General features: G+C 36.8%; 1 protein-coding gene across 2 annotated transcripts in view; it reads right to left on the bottom strand.

The window, feature by feature from the left end:
- Syt1 (synaptotagmin 1) overlaps window positions 1-18,446 on the bottom strand; it is a 381,145-nt gene that overhangs the window by 135,440 nt on the left and 227,259 nt on the right. The window contains exons 4-6 of one of the 2 annotated variants that reach the window (XM_040754927.1): window positions 9,606-9,790; window positions 3,728-3,850; window positions 942-1,109 (exon numbers count right to left, since the gene is read on the bottom strand). In XM_040754927.1, coding sequence (XP_040610861.1) covers window positions 942-1,109; window positions 3,728-3,850; window positions 9,606-9,790 — 476 coding nt within the window. The remainder of the gene's footprint in view (window positions 1-941; window positions 1,110-3,727; window positions 3,851-9,605; window positions 9,791-18,446) is intronic. The other variant, XM_040754928.1, reaches the window with a different exon arrangement.

The raw sequence follows: 18,446 nt of genomic DNA, 5'->3' as shown, positions 1-18,446 counted from the left end.
TGACTTATTTTTATTACTGCTATTTTAATGGTCCAGGAAAAGAAAACCTAAAGGATTTATGTGTTTAAAACTCAAACTTTAAAGAAGAGAAAGACTGCTCTTTCATGAAATTGCAAACAAGATTTGAGAGGTGACTCATGCCCCCCCGGTTCATTTCCCACTGGAATGTTTGCCAACACAAGGCACGTGTGATTGCTAAACCTGCCTGGTGGATGGGGTAATTTTGAATCAGCCTCCTGGCATATGCACAGAAATTTCATTTTCTAGAAATGTATTGTTCTAAGGAAAATATTTTAAAATGCCACACATCCACCAGAAGCATTGTTTTTATGAATGACTTCAAGCGAAGAGTTACAAGGTGCCTTGAGGCTTTCAGGACAAGTCATTTTGATGAGTTGTTGTATGGTCAGAATGGCTCTTGGTTATTGTTTGCCAACTGATGTGTCTCAACATGATGGAGAGCGCCAGAGAAGAGCCTAGAGTAAAGGAATTATGCTAGAGAAGCCCATACCTTTTTACTGCTAGGAGGAAGGGTTTTAGCACGTTCAAACCTTCCCATGATAGCATGGTAAGCACTGGAGAACAGCTTCTCCATTCTGACTGCATAGCCGTGGAACCCCTGGACAATAATAGCTTGGGTTTTATTTTTGGAGGCAGTGGGGTGCATTGTCAAAGCCCACTGGCATACATGAGTAGACCTTGCTTTTTTAGGTATGACTCTAATATTGAAAGGTCTACATTCTATTATGAAAATACATAGCCAAAACCTCCAATGCTGACTCTTCATTAAACTGAAAATTTAATTGTAAAATACTTTAAACACAACCGAGGTGGGTCCTAGAGTAAGTTGTTCATGTTTATGCTTGCATGTGTGTCATGATGAAACTAGTATTTAATCAAAAACAATGAAGTCGAAGCAATAAATCAACCCAAAAATCTACCTTGAAAGTAAATTGTTCATTGAAGACAGGGTTGAGGGTTTTTCGGTGAACTTTTGTCTCAAATTTCTTCTTTTTGTCAGGCAGCAGGAAGACTTTGACATATGGATCAGATGTTCCCCCCATGTCCAAGGCAGGAAGTTCAGCGGCTTGGATGATCCCGACCAACAGCTGAAATGAAGGACAGCAGAGGATGATCATTTGGAGAAAGACTGATTTGTTCAGTTTCACACACTGTGATGTTCCCCTTTCATCAACTTTTGCTTTCATGAATCTGAATACAGAGGGCAAATGCAGTGAGCTCTGTAGGCTTCAGAAACCAAATTATGACAGATGCGGGCTCTAGGAAGCCTAGTTCTAAGGACAAAAGAGGCTTTTAAAAGGTTGCTGATTACAGTTAAATATGGAATTCATATGTGCAGAAGGGCTGCAATCAAATAACTTCCCAGTTGCTAAAAGCTCTTGTGCTTTGTTTTTCTTGCAGTTCATGCTTTATAAGTGGAAATAAGTAGTTAAACAACCACTAGTCAGTAATTGCAAAGCAGGGAATTTTTTATTCTTTTTTAAAGGCTCAGAGCAGCTAAATGGAAATTTCTTAGTAACTGACTAATATTTTGAAATAAAAAAATGAGAGCTTCAAGTTTCTATCCCACTTGACTTATTCTTGTGTGATATCTAAAATTTTAAAACCTTAGCTTATGATAGAATACTTGTCTAGGAAAGTTTACATTTAAATGTAGGCTGTGGAATAAAATATATAATTTAAGTTTTCTCAAAAGGAAAAGTTATAGATGTGAATATCTGTTAAATAACTATGTTTCACTTTCCTAATATAGCAATTTTCTCTGCACTGTAGTTTTCACCAATAAAATTCTCATTTCACTGGGAATATTAAAATAACATGGCATTATTATATTGGTTTATATTTAGTTAAAAATCTTACTCTATAGCTCAGGCTGGGTATAAAGTTGTGGCTAACCACCTGCCTCCATCTCCCTAGTACTCAGATTCCAAGCATGAGCCACCAAACTCATCTTGTCAATATGTTGGCAAAGGAAAAAAATATAAAATCCTCTTATTACAGATTCTTCAGTAAATGTGGATACACCACCGGTTTCCACTACAGGTCCCGGACACGTGAGTCTGAGGTTTTTTAGCCAATGGAGCAGACAAGCAATCCATTTACTCACTTTTTATAAAATGATCCAGCGCATCCTCTGTGCATTCTGGCTAGTTGGCTCAATTTCTAACTCTGATCCTATCCTGAAGGAGATGTTGTTGCCTAGTTTGTGGTATTGTCTTTCGGCAGGAGCCATGAATGCTAGGAGGTAGTATACCAACAAAGCTATGATCCAAGAATAGCTAATGGAGGCACTAGATTATAAACATACGATTAGTAAAACTCACTGTCTCTCAGTTTGTTATAAGTAATATTCTCACTTTTTACAAGTGATTTTCTTTTGGGCAACTGAAGCTCAGTACAGCGAGATAATCGTAGTTTAGAGACTTGGATATCTTGTCATTAGAGGATTGAGTGATTTGTTTAAGAGGGACATATTCCATTTTCCCACCACAAAAGCTTAATTCAAGGATTGTAGGATTATTTTTGTTTTGGTAAACAGATACTCATATTTGACTACAGCTTTGTCTGCAAGTTTCCTCAGATTTTACCTTCCCTAACTCATAGGAACCATGTGGTGATGAAAACTAGCAAGGGACATTGTAATTAATATGATATTTATCAATAAAATCTTCCCGGCCATCATAACAAAATGAGTATTTGGCTTTGGACATTAGTCATCCAAGCCGACCACTAATGTTTGAGTCACTCATCATTCATGACACATCAAGCAGTGTTCCCTAGCACATGCTGCATACTGGTACTGTACTGAGTTGCTGTCCTTCCATTCCCAGCAAAGGAAAGGGAACGGCAAATGAGTGGGAGGTAGCTGAACTCCCTAGCAGGTCAAGGCCTCCATTCTGAACTTGGCTCATTCTACTTTTTCTTTTACACTGTAGAAAGTAAAGGATGGTTATTAACATTATGGATCTTACCTAGAAGGGTTTTCAAAGGCATTTTCCACACTTGGAGCTACTCAGAGAAAAGTGGCCGCTATGGTCACTGATCGCAATGCACCCCATCACTTTTTGAGAAAGTAGGAGTGTTTCTTTTGCAGTCTCTAGTCTTGTCACTTCTGGGCATCCTTCTTGGGGTCTGATAATCAAGCTGTTGGTCTTTCTGCATTGACAGAATCACTGTCTAATCACTTGAGGGAGTTTCACCTAGCATCAAGGTATTGCACAGAAGGCTATTTCTGACTTTAAAAGACATAGGACATTGGCTAGTGTTTGTTTAATTCTTTTACTGCTTACCCAATTTTTTCTAAATGTGGGCTTGGATGGCAGCTCAAATCAAAGGCCCCTGGTGGTGTTTGGGATCTAAATCTATAGAGTTCAGGGAAGGTTGTTCCTACTCACACTGAGGGACCTTTCGGGACTGGGCTGGTTGGGAGCTCTCAGCAGCAGACTGATGGCGTGGAGTTAATTTGTATTCTGTCTGCCTCCTGTCAGTGCCATGAGTAGATATAATCGGCTGAACACTGTGAATTCTAATTACCAGAAGTTAAATTAGCAGCTAGGGGACTGCCTGTACTTCGAAATGATTTCATCAATAGCTTTGATAATTGCATTTTCCCCTTCCAGCAAACGAAATGTTTTAAGAAGAGTATCTTGCTTCAATTGCTACTTGGTAATTTCAGAAAATGGAATTAGATGGTTTCCCCTCAGACCTGGTTATTCTGGAAATCATAATCCAGTGAATATTGGAGTTTCCCCAGTTTTTCCTCTTCCTTGGGTTCTTCCTTTTCTTCCCCATCAGTTAATCCAGTTTCCGCATCATCATCCTTAAGGGCCTATGGATAGGAAAAAGAAACTCCAATGAATTTTCATCAAAGTCCACATTAAACTGGCCACACCTCCAAGCTGTTTGAAGCAAGCACTATGATGCTGAAATCTACTTGTCTAACACATTCTTATTTGTTTTAAATTCCACTTGTGCAAGAACTTCCCCCCCACCCAATCAGCAAGCAACATGGAAGCAATGGACGAAGCCCCCTGAGATTATAGCAAGCAAAACTATAACATTATTGCAAGGAAAATGTCAAGTTGGTGGTATTCTTGGCTCTGGTGACATTGCCTCTTTCTTTCTAGTATGATAGACATGCTTGAATTGAGGCTGGGTTTCACATTCTCATAGCTGCAGAGGCCTTCAGCCTCATGTAAAACATCATTTGTACATGCGGTGGAGAGATTCATATGGAATGCATAGCCTTCTGTTGCCTTATTGCTTGTGCCAAAGATGGCCGAGTGACCCTTGGAAAATGTAAATTATCTGCACTTCACATATGACTGTAACATTTAAGAAAGAAGGAGAAAAACATGCCGCCAGCAAATGCATGTTTAGAGAGTAGTTCACCCCATTTCCAGGTGAACTTTACCATTTCATTTTCATAACAGCTCCACAGAAAGCAAGGCTGAATTCAACTGATTTGAGTGTATTGAATACCAAAGACAAAAAGAGTCATGTTTGTAATTTCTGGAAATCTCATGGGTATAAAATTCATTTTGCATTAAAGAACAAGGGCCATGATACTAGACTTACAAAACCTAATCTAAACAATTCAATATTCTTCAATGTTAGTGGTAGAATATAAATTAAAATATTTGAAAGTTCATTATCAGTATTTCAGAAATCAAAAAGTTTTCTTAATATGCAAAATTATTCCAGCTATTTCTATTATGTATGTTCATTCTTCACAATTGTAAACTACGAAAAGTTCCATCTCTCCATTCACTAGTATGCTTAAAAATTTAAAGGCCTATATAGCAGCCATCAACATATTTTGTTCCAGTCACTGCCTGTACCTTTCCCTTGGTCATTTATTTTTTATATCACTTGTTGTTTTAATGAGCAAATGCTATCCATTTCCTTCTACTATCTCATTTTTCTGGTACATGTGCAGCTGCAAAAATCTCTCCAAAATTGAAATAAAGCATGAGCAATGGACCATCATATCTCTGACAACATCAAAGAGTCCTTACTGCTCTGTAACTACTGTCAGCTCTCAAGCTGACCTGAGAATTCTTCCAGAACTCAAATGTGATAGTTTTAGCCAGGTTGTAAAGAGGCCTCAGGCCCATCAGACAATGGCCATCTTGCTGTCCCTACATGGACTTTCTCTCTGCCATTGTCATTCTGAGTGGATACTCTTCCTTCACTCATGACTTACACCGATAGCCTCAGTGGTGCTGAGAACGGCAACCCCAGTCCAGTCTGGCTCCTCTCAGCTAAATCCACAAGGACCCCCACCCCCAAACCCCTCTGCAACAAGACTGACAGAGCTCATTAAGCTCTGCTCTCTGTTTAGAAGACATCTGAGCAGAGTCGAGCTGTTGTCACATGTATCACTTTTTGTATCACATGTGGCTTTTGACACATCTCAGGAGTCCACAAAGAGTCTGAGAAATTGAAAATTACCATTTTCAAATGTGGCTAGCCCTATTACATTTAATTTAGAATGATTACTTTATACTTGGGTACTTCCTTGAATATTATAATAATTATGTAAGTACAAAGCAGGGACCTGCACAGTTACTGATGAATGCACTAAGATGTCTGAGTCTGGCTCAAATACTTTAGGTGATAGACTCCATTTGTTCCTGAGAACCCTACATAACCTTTGGCACTATCATAGAGGCTGTTAGAGAACTGCAGTTTAGCTAGTTTCCCTCCTTGTAATAGTTTGTTTTTCTTTAAATAATGGAAAATTCCTTAATGCATCCACCGACTGAAAATACCTACTTGGCACTCCATTTGTCATAGGAAAAAGAAAATAATGAATTTAAATACTTTTTCAAAAGTCCCTTTGCAGAGCTGATAACTTATATATCATGTTTCAGACCAATGCAATTTGAAATACCTGAGATATTAAAGCTCCCTTTCCCTAGATGATTTTTTTTTGCCAGAATAGAAGGTGCAGGGCTCTTTAATTATTTCACATGAAATGGAGCTAAATTCTTGATAATTTTTCAGTGCTCCTGTTGATTACCAGAGTGATTAAGTCTATTCCTGTCCTGGAGACCAAGCTTCATCAAGATGTACCCTGTACCATTACAGTAAACTCAGACCTAGTAAGTCAGTAGCTATTATAATATCTTGAGAGCAGTATGCTTCCCTCCATAGGGGAAAAACTCAGATGAAAAGGCTTGTAATTCCCCAGCTCTGAAGTCAGGCAAATTGTACTAGGGAAACTTTGTTTTGAACATCGGACCTTTTATAGAGTTCTCAGGTTTAGACGGATACATTTGTGGTTTTCTTTGGCATTCAAAATTTACCTAGTCCACAGTCATCAGAAAAACTGTTTGTTCGTTCACATGGGATTTGGCAGGGCATGTAAAAAAGGAGTGTGAAGGACTGCATTTTCTTTCTACTATATCAATGTAAAACTTTCAAATCCTGTTCTCTTTAGCCCATGATAGCAATGTGTAAAAGGAAACACTTCATCTTTGAAGATCAGTTGAGTTCAGCCTCTTGATGTCAGAATGGTAAGCCCTCAGCTGTGGAGCCCAGCCACCAGCCTTGAGTAGGAATGTCTAGTAGCAGAAGAAACCTACCGCAAGGGACAGTCCAGAACAGTCATGAGACATTAACACAGATAAGGAGGACATAGAAGGAAGAAATAAAAATTAAAATATCCACACACATCAGTGAAAACCATGGAGAAATGACCGCTCTAAGTTTACAATTCTATAGGCTCCCCTGTATAGTTAGTGATCTCGAGATTCAAGATATTTAAAAAAACCCTAAATGTGAATCTTTTGGAACATAAATATACTATCAAGAGTTTACTTTTGAAGTCATTGCTGAATTTTAAGAGTATTTCTTAAAGGTTACAAAACCTTTCTAAAGAGATACATAGCCATGAGTGTTAAAATTTGAATCTCTGGGCGTTTGGAATGGATTGAAGTAATAAAAACTTATTGATTGCCCTCGAGTCTATATAGCTTTAGGAGTTACATCCAATAATTGTTCCTATCTGTCCTATCTTTAAACGAGAGAGCCATGTAATGGCATTATTTCCCTTCCCCATGTTCACTGTGACATGCTGCTGAAAGTATTTTGAAAACAATGTTTAAAAATGAATTAATCAGTATCATTTGGAGGATCATGGGATACCATGTGGCAGGTCATTCTTCTAAAATCTGTGCATGCTATTTTCATCTTTAGCATTCATCTTCACAAGCTGTAAGTATTTTTGTAAGGATTGGTGGAAACATATACTGCTGTTACACAATTATCATTGGGGCATGATGTCACTATTCCAATTATATTTCATTCTATAATTTAAAATTAAAAATCATACCTAGCTAATGCCATGAAGTACATAAAATGGTTGACTCAGAGTAATTAAAACCATTTTTAAGTGGTTGAAATTCTAGATATTTTGCTATAACAGTAAATTATTATAAACTGATACATCACTGACTTTTTCCTACTACTTCCTTATTTGATCCACATTACTCTACCTCTCTCCATCCAAAGGAACAGGAGATAGATGGGAAAGTCACCATTAAGTCTATGTGTGAGATCTTGGTCATTTATCCATGGTGTAATGGGAATAATGTCACTGTGCCATCAATTATACTATTACATCATACAGAACAAATCCACAAATGAAAGTATTACTTTTTATCCTAGAATAGAATGCTACAGTTATCCTTTAACATTTATCAATACTTTTAAGTGTTAATTCCAGGACACAAGAAAATCACAATTGAGTTTTATGATAACTATAAAAATAATAGCATTATATATTCAAAATTTAAAAGATATTGCTAAAATAACATCCTTTTTCTAGCCCATGATCATCTGGGGAAATTATTTCTATACTTAATTATAAGATGTTTAAAAAATCTGTGATCCTGTCTAAAAAACCCCAAATGAATAAGAAGGAAGAAAAATCAGTATTAAATCCTACTTGCTATAATCCAAAATTTGAGTATCTACTTAACAAATTAAATCAAGAGAAAAATCCCTCTTAGTTATCTGTAGTTGTACATGAGTTTCTGTAACTGATGAGAAACGGCCAGAGAAATTGAACTCTCTGAGCATTAGACTAGACTTCACATCTATTCCACAGACCTGAAACCAAGCTCAGCTGCAGGGAATGAGAAGTGAACCCCTGGGAAACTGTTGTCAATAGACACTACAGTGTCATAGAGAAGTTTAAAATTCCACCTGGGAAAGACGGGTAGCCTGTGAGTGTGTGGAAAACGAGGAAGCTACACGTATCTTCTATGAGGCTTGTGTTAACATTTGATCAAATTGTTTTTAGGTTCATGTGTTAATGATTCAATTAATAGTAATTAATAATATAAGACAATTGGCAAAACTGTCTACATATGTTCCTATTTTGGAATAAATAGAACTTTAAATTATCTGATAGGAAATAACTATAAATATTTCTATGAAAAAATCTTTACATTCTCTTTTATGCATTAAATATTCTTTATAAACATTTAAGTATTATTCCAAAAGTGAATAAACATTTAATACTTTATATTAAGTTTTACCTTGACTAAGTTGTCCAGCTAATTTAGTTAAAAATAGGCAGCAACATCAAGGCAACCCAAATATTTTCTCTAAGCATGGAAGACAGCTTGGTTATATGGTTTATCAACAGCATCACTGTTCTAATTATGGTCATTAATTGAGGAAGCATAATTTTGTCTTTCAACTCTGTCATGTTCTTTAGGACTAGAACCTATCTCCCTTCACCACACATGAATCATTATTTCTGGCAATTGACGGTTGAGCTGGCAGAGTATGTGGCAATGTTGGCAATTACCGACTATGATGAAGCTATTTAAGAGACTATGGGCAGTGGTTGAGTCAGAAAGGGCCCCTGCCCAGGAGGGGAAGCACTCAGGTACCTTGTATTACAGTGTTTTAAAAAATTCCAATCAAGATTGGCTAATGAGATGGAATGAAAATGCTCAGGTGTTACACTATTTTGTTTGTGTTTTGACAAATAAAGCTTTCCTGGAGATTGGAGGGTGGAACTGGCCACTAGTTAATCATAGAGGTTTGGAGGTCTGTAAAAGAGGAGACAGAAGAGACAACATGGGGCTGAGACAGGAAGTGATAAGGTGGGGCATAGACAGGAGCTCTGTCGTTTTGATCTGAGGAGTCAGACAGGTAAGAGGTGACTCTGGCTGGTCCTTCTGATATTTTAGCTTTTACCCCAGTATCTCAATATTTGACTTTGGGTTTTTTATTAATACTAATTAGGATCATGCTTCACTCAGGAATTATCTTATTATGCCAAGCCCATGGAGCCACACCTGCTGGTGTAGAGTTCCCTCCTGGTGGGGTGTGTGTGTGTGTGTGTGTGTGTGTGTGTGTGTGTGTTCAAGAGAGAGAGAAAATCCCTCTGTATCGCTCTCCACTACACTTTGGGAGACAGAAAGGACTGTCAAGCATCTCTACAAAAGCAACAGTAGCCATAAGTTGTTCATTTCCATGAGCATCTGGCTTAACAGAACAGAGCCCCAACTGGTGACTTAACCAAAGAGTGTAACTTTCTAAATAAGGGGTGTGCCCATTACCTGATCTTTCATGGTCTTCCCTAAGTCTTTGACGTCTTTCATGTTAATGGCATTCTTCCCTCCCTTTTCTTTTCCCTTCTTCTTGTTTTTCTTTTTGAACAAACATTTCTTACAGACACAAAAGCAGCAGGTCACGACTAAAAGGACTGCAACTATGGCTATGGCAATTAAGGCCCACGGTGGCACTGAAAGAGAGAAGAAAAAGAACATTAGCAATAGAACTGGTAACCTAATGAAGCAGACAACCATCCCTGTGGTTGGATGGCCCCGTGCTTTGTTCCATGGGTTTTATGGCCTCTGTGGCCTGTGCTTCGACTGTTCTACCTCTGTCTATATCACGTGTCACCTCTCCCTTGTTAATTTTCCATTAATTAAGTTAATTTTCCATTAATTCATTTCTTCCTTTATGCAGAGCATGCATAACTTTCCAGCCAGTTTTCTGAATTTGAACATTGGTTTCATCGTTTACCAGCTCTGTTATCTTTGGCAAATCCTCTCTTTGTCTCAGTTTCCTTATCTGTTCAGTAAAGGTAAAAGTGGTAAGTACCTTAGTAAGTCTTATAAGAATTAAGTATTAATGTGCATTGGCCAGCATGATACAAGCTTAATTCATGTCAACTAATTATTCATCAAGCAAATACTAGGTGTTATTTTAATATGTTATGGCATGGTAGAAGGGGCAGAAGTTAATCACACAAACAGAAAACTAAATGTAAAAAGTATAACCATACTGAAGGCAAGGAATAAGCATTTGGTGCCTTGATAGTAGTTCATGGAGAGATGTACAGGGCTTGGCTAGGTAGAGGCTATGAAACTGCCCTGATTGCTTAATGATCCTTTCTACTTTCTTCTCTATCAAGTTAAGAATAAAATAGCACCCATTTCCTTTGGCTGATTAAAAGTCAATAGACTAAAAAAAGCTTACAATGGTATCCAGCACAGAGTAGGAGCTCAAGTGCTGGTAGCTATCATTTCTTTATATTCAAGGCATAGAATTCAGTGATGTCAAGAATCTTTAGGGGACATGAGATATTGGAAGAGGGATATCAAAAGAAAGATTGACACCATGAACAGTGCTTGGTGAGAACACACAGGGGGATGGAGAGGAGGAAGTGGTAAGTTCTAGATAGTAGAAAAGGTTGATTTAAAGGCTCTGTTTAATATAACAAAGTATATACCAAAAAAAGTTACACACAAGGAGTTTTCTATTATAGCTGCCCAACTGCTAGGAACTAAAATATTTCCTTATTTAGCATCTGACTGGCTGATAAAAAGCTAAGTTTCATGGGCATATTTAAGCTCTAACTATGTCTGAAATGGAATTATTCATGATTCAAATAACAGCTCTTCAAATTCGTCAGAAGTAATTAGATTTGTCTGTTGTAATAAGAAAAGACATTGGGCACTGAAATCGTAAGAAAAAGCATAATTTTCCTTGAGCCGCATAAACATCATTAGTGCCAATGATTGTTGAACACAAGTCAGGAGTACTCTGGTGAAGTAAAACACTTAAAATTAACCTCTCTTCAAAACAGAAGACCCACTCTTGCATGCTCTCTCTTCATCTAGCTTTGCAGTGAAAAACATTCACTTTGCATATTATTGAATTTTGGATAATAACCCAGGGCATATAAATATACCACATTTGATACCATGTTTATAGCCACAGAAATACTTGTGTGAACAGTAGAGATGAGTACACACCCTAAGGCATGTTTTCCTAATGTTCTTTAGACTACTTGAACAGTTCATGCTTTTTAAAAAAAAAGCAGAAGCCACTGCCAGCACACGTAACCAATGATACTATTCTTAAGACTTCACTCAGACACGTCTGTCTCTGATGACTGAGTTAAAACCCTGCCATGCGTGAATGGGAGGCTATGTGCTGAATGCAGGCAAGACAATGTTAAATAATGGGCCTTCATTTGAAATCTCATAAATTATTCTCCCAGTCGGACTTCTGTGATAGTCTCTCAGAGAGCTACATAAAGACCTCGTAAATTACAAAAGACAAGACTGAGATGATTTGACAAGTTCATACAAAGAAAATAGGTGGTAAGAGCAGAGGAACATTATTCAATCAAAAAAAAAAGTTAAAGAGAGAGGAACATGGGGTCACAAGAAGGAGTCTGAAAGAGTACAACTGGAAGGTAATTTCAAACCACTGAAAAAGTTTCAGTTCGCAACCTTCGTTTCTTGAGACATTAATGACTGCTGTATTTGCTTTTAGTTGATCCAATGTGCAGATTAATTTTAATACATATAACATCTGAATATTGTGATGAATAACATAATTACTAATTAAATAATACGTCATTATTGATGGGTATATTTGCTTTTAGTTGATCTAATGGCAGATTAACATATATTGAACATTATAATATATAATTACTGAAATATAATTACTAGAAATTTCCTACCACGTCTAGATAGACACAGAAAAAAAACCTTACTCTAGCTATTTTGTACATTCACACAAAAGGCAATACTAATGTATACGGATAGCTATTTTTAATAAATGGATGTGAATATAACGTTTACATTAAATTTTACTATTGAATAGAGAAGTGCAATATTTTAAATTTAGCAAGTTTACCTAAGAAGCACTATCCTCAGCATTCGCTCAATTCACTTTTGGTATAATGAGAAAAATCTCGTGGAACACATTTTGGATTACTGAAAATCTGCTCACTATGGTCCAGCCCCCGTGCTATGACTTTAGCCACATTATTTCTTTTAATCTTGGCAGCAATTTTGTTCATTATCACTTCAATTTTACATAGAAAAACTCAACAGATTGATTTATATCCTGAGAAATTTAAATGTCTTCAGGTTGTTCAGTTAAAAATGTGTAAATTAAAATAGGATACAAAGGAAAGTCATGTTTGGTTTTGAGGCCTTTTTAATAGGACATTTTAAAGGAAAAAAATCCAATAAAGCAAATAAACAACTGTCTAAAGTGTGGCCAGGAGCAATGTCCTTGGTATAAATACACTTCCATCAAAACACTGCTGTTGGCACAGTGTCCAGCAGCTGCTTATCATTACCAACTACCAACAAAAGAAATTTCAAATCAGAATTTCAACATTTAACTTAAAGGCTTCTGGCAGAAAATGATACACAAGCATGAAAATTCTGTGGATATTATTTTTAATTTTCTAATTAATGAGTTAGTTTTTCTTGTGTTTCTTGACCTAAAGGTAAATGGATACATAAGAATTAAGCTAAAGAAAAACTTTTAATGATAGTTTGAGTTAGTCCTGGGGGCAGGCAGAAAAAGGTGCCTCAGTGACTTGAATATCCTGGTTCTTGGAAGCCGTGAACAGGTTAAGGACATTGGAACATCCCTGCCCGTTCCTACCACTAAGTTTTTCTTGGGTGTGTTATTTTGGAATGTTATTCTTTCTTCTCTTTAGTTATCGAATATTTACTTCTCAGACTTATCACAAATATTGGTATTGACAGACTTTTAAATAAATTAATTTTAAATAAAATTACTAGGTACATTTGTTAAATTCCATTGGTATTATTGATATTGGGTGGTATAGTAAACTGGCATAAAATCATTGAAAATAATTAGTATTTTAAATCTACATATACTTGGACAACATTCTAATATATCCTTTTCCTATGCATGAAACATACTTCCTACTGATTTAAAACTTAGGCTTTTGTAGAGTATTTGTGATGTGAACATTGATATTGACATAGACACATTGAAAATACTAGTCAACATTTTAAAACAAAATTGCATTAATAGTTCTGTTATAGGAAAATAAAAAAGGAACTATTCCCCTCCCCAAGAATGGTTACTCTTCCATGAAGGTAGGTATACACTGAATAGTGAAACATATATTATGTAATCAAATACATTTGTGGGTACCTGTTATGTGCAGGATCTTCTCAAGATTGGGATATAAATTTAGCAGGGTGTGTCTAATGATGCACAATTATTTTTTCCTTTTCTAGCATTATAAAGTAGATGCCATTTGCTTTATTTAAGGGGAGGTAATTGCTCCCAGAACATAACATGATGATTCATATTAAGAAGGAATTTACATGGCTTAATAGGCTCTTGTTTATAAATTTAGGCTCCTGGGCATATGTACTGAAATCAACTAGTAAGTATTCTTTCTAGAAAAAAACACAATAATGATATTGAAAAATTGATACAAGATGTCCTTCTGTATGCTGTGAATATGCTTTTCTTATTGGACAGGCAGGGTGTAGCTAGGCAGGAAGTATAGGCAGTGCTAACAGACTAGAATTCTGGGAAGAGGAATACAGAGAGTGAGTTGCCAGGGAGATACCATGCCACTGCAGAGGAGGTAAGAGACCCGGGCATCACTGGTAAGCCAAGACTACGTGGAGATATACAGATTAATAGAAATGGGTTAATAATTAAGAAAGATCTAGCCAATAAGAAACCTGAGTCATTGGCCAAACAGTTTATAATTAATACAAGCCTCAGTGTGTTTATTTGGTACTAAAGGGCTGCATGATGGGGCGGGACAGAAATTTCTTTCTACAAAAAATATCATTTGTTTTCTCTAAGGGAGTTTTGGCACAAAATAAATATTAAAATGATCTACTTTAGGGACTCTGAAGAATTTCCTCTTTTTCAACATGGATACTTCAAATATTCTTTTCTTTAATATAAGATTGTGAACTACAAGTTAAAAGCTCCACAATCACAAAGTTATTGCACAGTGTACATTTTTCAAAGGGAAACCTTTAGCATTCCCCAGTAACTCCACTGGGCGCTTGGGCTCCCAAATGTGAAGCTTGCCAATTGGAATACATTACCCTCAGATTCACAGAATTAGTAATTTATAAAGAACACCCTGCTGTGGCCAAGAGATGCTTCAGTAGGTAGCTATTACTCTGACTCAGATTTCCAAAGAAATTTCAGTGACTCAGAGATCAGTGCATGGTTTGTAGAAACCTACAGCGCCATGCTCTCTCTGTTCTTTCAGTAGGAGTGAGAACACCCTGCAGTGTTCTCCACCCCTTGCTTTTCTGGAGCCCCTAATCCTAGCTCCAACTCTCCTCTTCCTCTTTTCCCTTTCCTCCTTCCACAGGTCTTGTTTCTTGCCCAACCCAACATGTTGTGGATTTACTCATTGGGATCTTGGTTTAGTTCAGGGTCTAGTGTGCACTCGTGCTCTCTCTCTCTCTCTCTCTCTATATATATATATATATATTAATTTATATAAAATATAATTTTTTTCTTAAATCCCAGGCTTAGTTTCACTTTTACAGGTGGCTCCATATTCTCTGTCAGTTGCATAACCATCCCTCATCTTGCAAGATCACCTTAAATTCAGGTCCCTTTTTTCCTAGATGGACTGCTGCTCTTTCCTTCCTAAGAAATGTAAGCTTGTCCATTTACACTAGTCTTAGACCAGTCAGGGGCCTGAATACAACATGGATAATTTTGTTGCTATAGATACTGCAAAATCTTAGCAGTCACTTCAGGTACTTTCTGTATTTGACACATCTCTATTTGTCCAATAAAAGCCTCACTCCTGAACTCACGTCTCTCTAATGAATTTTATGAATAAGTTCCAAATTCATACATTGATATATCACTGAAGCTTTTTGTCAACTTCTCGTTTACCCCAATTATCTGCAATCTTTCTGGATCATTATGATTCTCCAAGATGAAGAACACAATATGAAAATGGTTATTTTGCTATTAACCAGTAGAAAAAAGACCCTATTTCAATGCTTTGCTTTTGAAACTGTTTATGAATAATTTAAAAACATAAAGATAATCATCTTATAAAGATTGGTATAAAGCAAAGCAGCTTTGTATTTTAAAGTTTTTCATAAATTACAGAAGTACAAGTGGGAAAAATAAACACTGTATGTATGTATGTATGTATGCATGCATGCATGCATGTCACCTCTGTAGGCACAACATCAAATGCCAATTTGGAAAAGTATACAAAGCATGTAGAATGTAACTTAAAAAAACCCATTCAAACAAAAGTCAGAATGACGAATTTCTCATAAGTTTAAATGGATAGAAAGTCTATTTTGGCAGTTAGGTAGTTGATATATTTTCTCTTCCTCACTTTTTAGAATGAAGGTTTTGGACATCTTTTGTAATGATATGCTCCCTTCAGAGAATGTTAAAAGTGTTAAATCTTCATGGGAAAAACATAATTGTGTGTGTGTGTGTCTGTGTGCATGCACACACAACTGTATGAGTGTATAAACTTTAGTATGGTTGGTAATGTTTGATATCATGGTCCAGATCATAATTACTGTATTTAGGAGACCATTGGTTGTAAATTGAAACTTTATCCAGTGTATCAGGGCAAAATTCATCAAGACTGACTGATTCACCAAGCTCACGGACCATTTAACCCTTTATTTATGCAGTTGGTCATTAGCCTTTCATGAAGTTGGTCATTTACCCTTTCATTTGTTTGTCATTGATATTCTGCCAAGTGTTCAAGTTGTAGAGGGATGTGGGTAGAGGATGGAGAACAGAGGGAATCGAATCCTTGCCTTGAGAAGCTTAAAACAGTTACATCCAATGAAAACAGTATAAAGACAGGCAACACAGAGCCAATAACTCAGTAGAGCAGATGGGCTGTACCTGTAATGGCTGGGAAAGAAAAAGATAAATTGGCCTGAATCTCAAGGAGGGCTGCATGGAGGAGGTGAGATTTGAAGTAGATTCCAAAGCCTTGCTTGCAACCATGAAAATACTATGTTCTCCCTAACTCCTTTTTCTTCCTTTGGTTTCTAAACTTTTAATCTAATTAATTACCCAGTGATGACTTTCTTAAACAAAGCACTCAGCAGGACAAAGACACCAAAATCTACATTAGATTATTTTAACCTAGTACATGAGACTACTTTCATTATAGTACATTCACAAACCTTTCACCAAATGGTACTCATGGTAATTTTCTTAGGGGTTCATTCTGTGTATTGCCCTACACAGCTGTTTCTGTTTTCAGTTTCTGTCCCTGAAAACAAACACACGGGATGATCTGTCCTTGCAAGTATACTAGAGAAGTTATTGCAGGCACTGACGTCAAACATACCTGTGACTTTTCTGGGTAAGTCCACTTTGGTTACTAAGAGTGTAGGAGAGACTGGTGGGCTTGTCCATTACAGTGGCTACTTGGAACGCCAATGCTTGGCGTGATGGAGGAATGCTAACCAAGTCTGAAATAATTGACTTAAAGAGTTTTATTCTATTTGGGTAGCTCTAGCACATACAAATCTATGAACAAGATGCAACATGGAAAATGCCACATTAAATGGTATTTCTGGCTGTATTCTGATGATACATACTAATTGCAGTCTTATTTTACATATCAAATGAGCACCTTTAATAAAGCTTACATTTAATAAAATGGAAACTGCCTCTTTATTATACCAGATCTCAAATCCACAGAACTTCAGTAAACATATTTTGCTTTGATATGCACAAAACCACTAGCTGTTTTTTGCAAAATTTTACCAGGGACTCCATCCCTTAATCTCATTTCAGTTTTACTGTGCTGTTGATCAAACTCATATTCATTATGGAATAACTTAACAGCACTGATGTTTCTCACTGAATGCCACAATTTGTTTTGACTGATGGCCATTTTTTTCTGCACATGGATTAATCAAATAATCCTATACAGTCTCTGTAATAATAATTTGCTTTGAATGATAAGAACATTGCTTCAGGGGCTGGAGTGATGGCTCAATGGTTAAGAGCACTGGCTGCTCTTCCAGAGGTCCTGAGTTCAATTTCCAGAAACCACATGGAGGCTCAAAACCATCTGTAATGAGATCCGGGGCCGTCTTCTGGCCTGAAGTGATACATGTAGGCAGAACACTGTATACATAATAAATAAGTCTTTTTTAAAAAGACCATATCTTCATAGTACTTGAAGATTTTAATTTGATGTGGAAAACGGTATTTTGTCTTTGGGTGGGTAAAACTTTCTAGAGGTCTAGCTGGTCTGCCCACCAGCTTTCTGGGTCCTGGGAGGAGTGTCTTGGTAGACAGGAAAGATGCCAGGAGAGTTGGCAGTGGTGAAGGCCATTCCCCAGACAATCAGTTCTGAGGCCTTGGAAGTTTGTAGCAGGTTTTAACCATTCTGCAGACAACAGGATTTTGTAGCTTAAGAGAGATTCATTTATCAATGGACCTTTTAGCAGGCTCCTCTCAAGTTCTGATTTCTAAAAGCAAGTTATTATTTAGTTTTTTCTCCTTTGTAGAAGCTAATGTCTTCTCAAATTCTATATAAGAAAACATTTGAAACAAATAGATTTTGGTTCTATTTTGATGTCTTGAACTGGTTAAAAATTTCCTTAATCTGTTTTCTGTCTTGGCAAAGATGCCCAAGGAAAATAATATATTCTAAGAATGGAACATGGCTCCTGTTGGTAACTTGTGGGTAATTCAATATTTTATTATCAATATTTGTTTCCTTTCTCAGCAATTTAATGTTATTAAGATTAAATTATGAAAAAAGTGTATCAGCTAAGGGGGTGGATATGCTCCTTGCTCTTTTAACAGTTTAAGGCTATAGATGAAAAACAAACAATTCTACCTAGTTGCATCATATGCTTTTTGAAGGAATTTTCCCCTAGTACATTGTGCTAATTCTAGAAACAAGAGAGCATAGTTTTAGAAATCCCTTGTAACTCGGGGAGTTGATTATGCTGACAGTAGATTTGTGTGGCAGCTGTGCCAGAGTGGAGACCTGGATGCCAGGGTCTTTCCAGTCATGAAAAGCGAGCATCAGGCTCATTAATTTCATCACTACACAAAGTGACAGGTAGACAACAGTGAGAACGAAGCTCCTTGCCTGTCTTGTC

Source organism: Mesocricetus auratus, unplaced genomic scaffold (assembly GCF_017639785.1).
Source record: "Mesocricetus auratus isolate SY011 unplaced genomic scaffold, BCM_Maur_2.0 Super-Scaffold_100011, whole genome shotgun sequence".
Classification (NCBI taxonomy): domain Eukaryota; kingdom Metazoa; phylum Chordata; class Mammalia; order Rodentia; family Cricetidae; genus Mesocricetus; species Mesocricetus auratus.
Note: the sequence above shows the minus strand (reverse complement) of the source record. Positions and strands in the feature narration are given on the sequence as shown.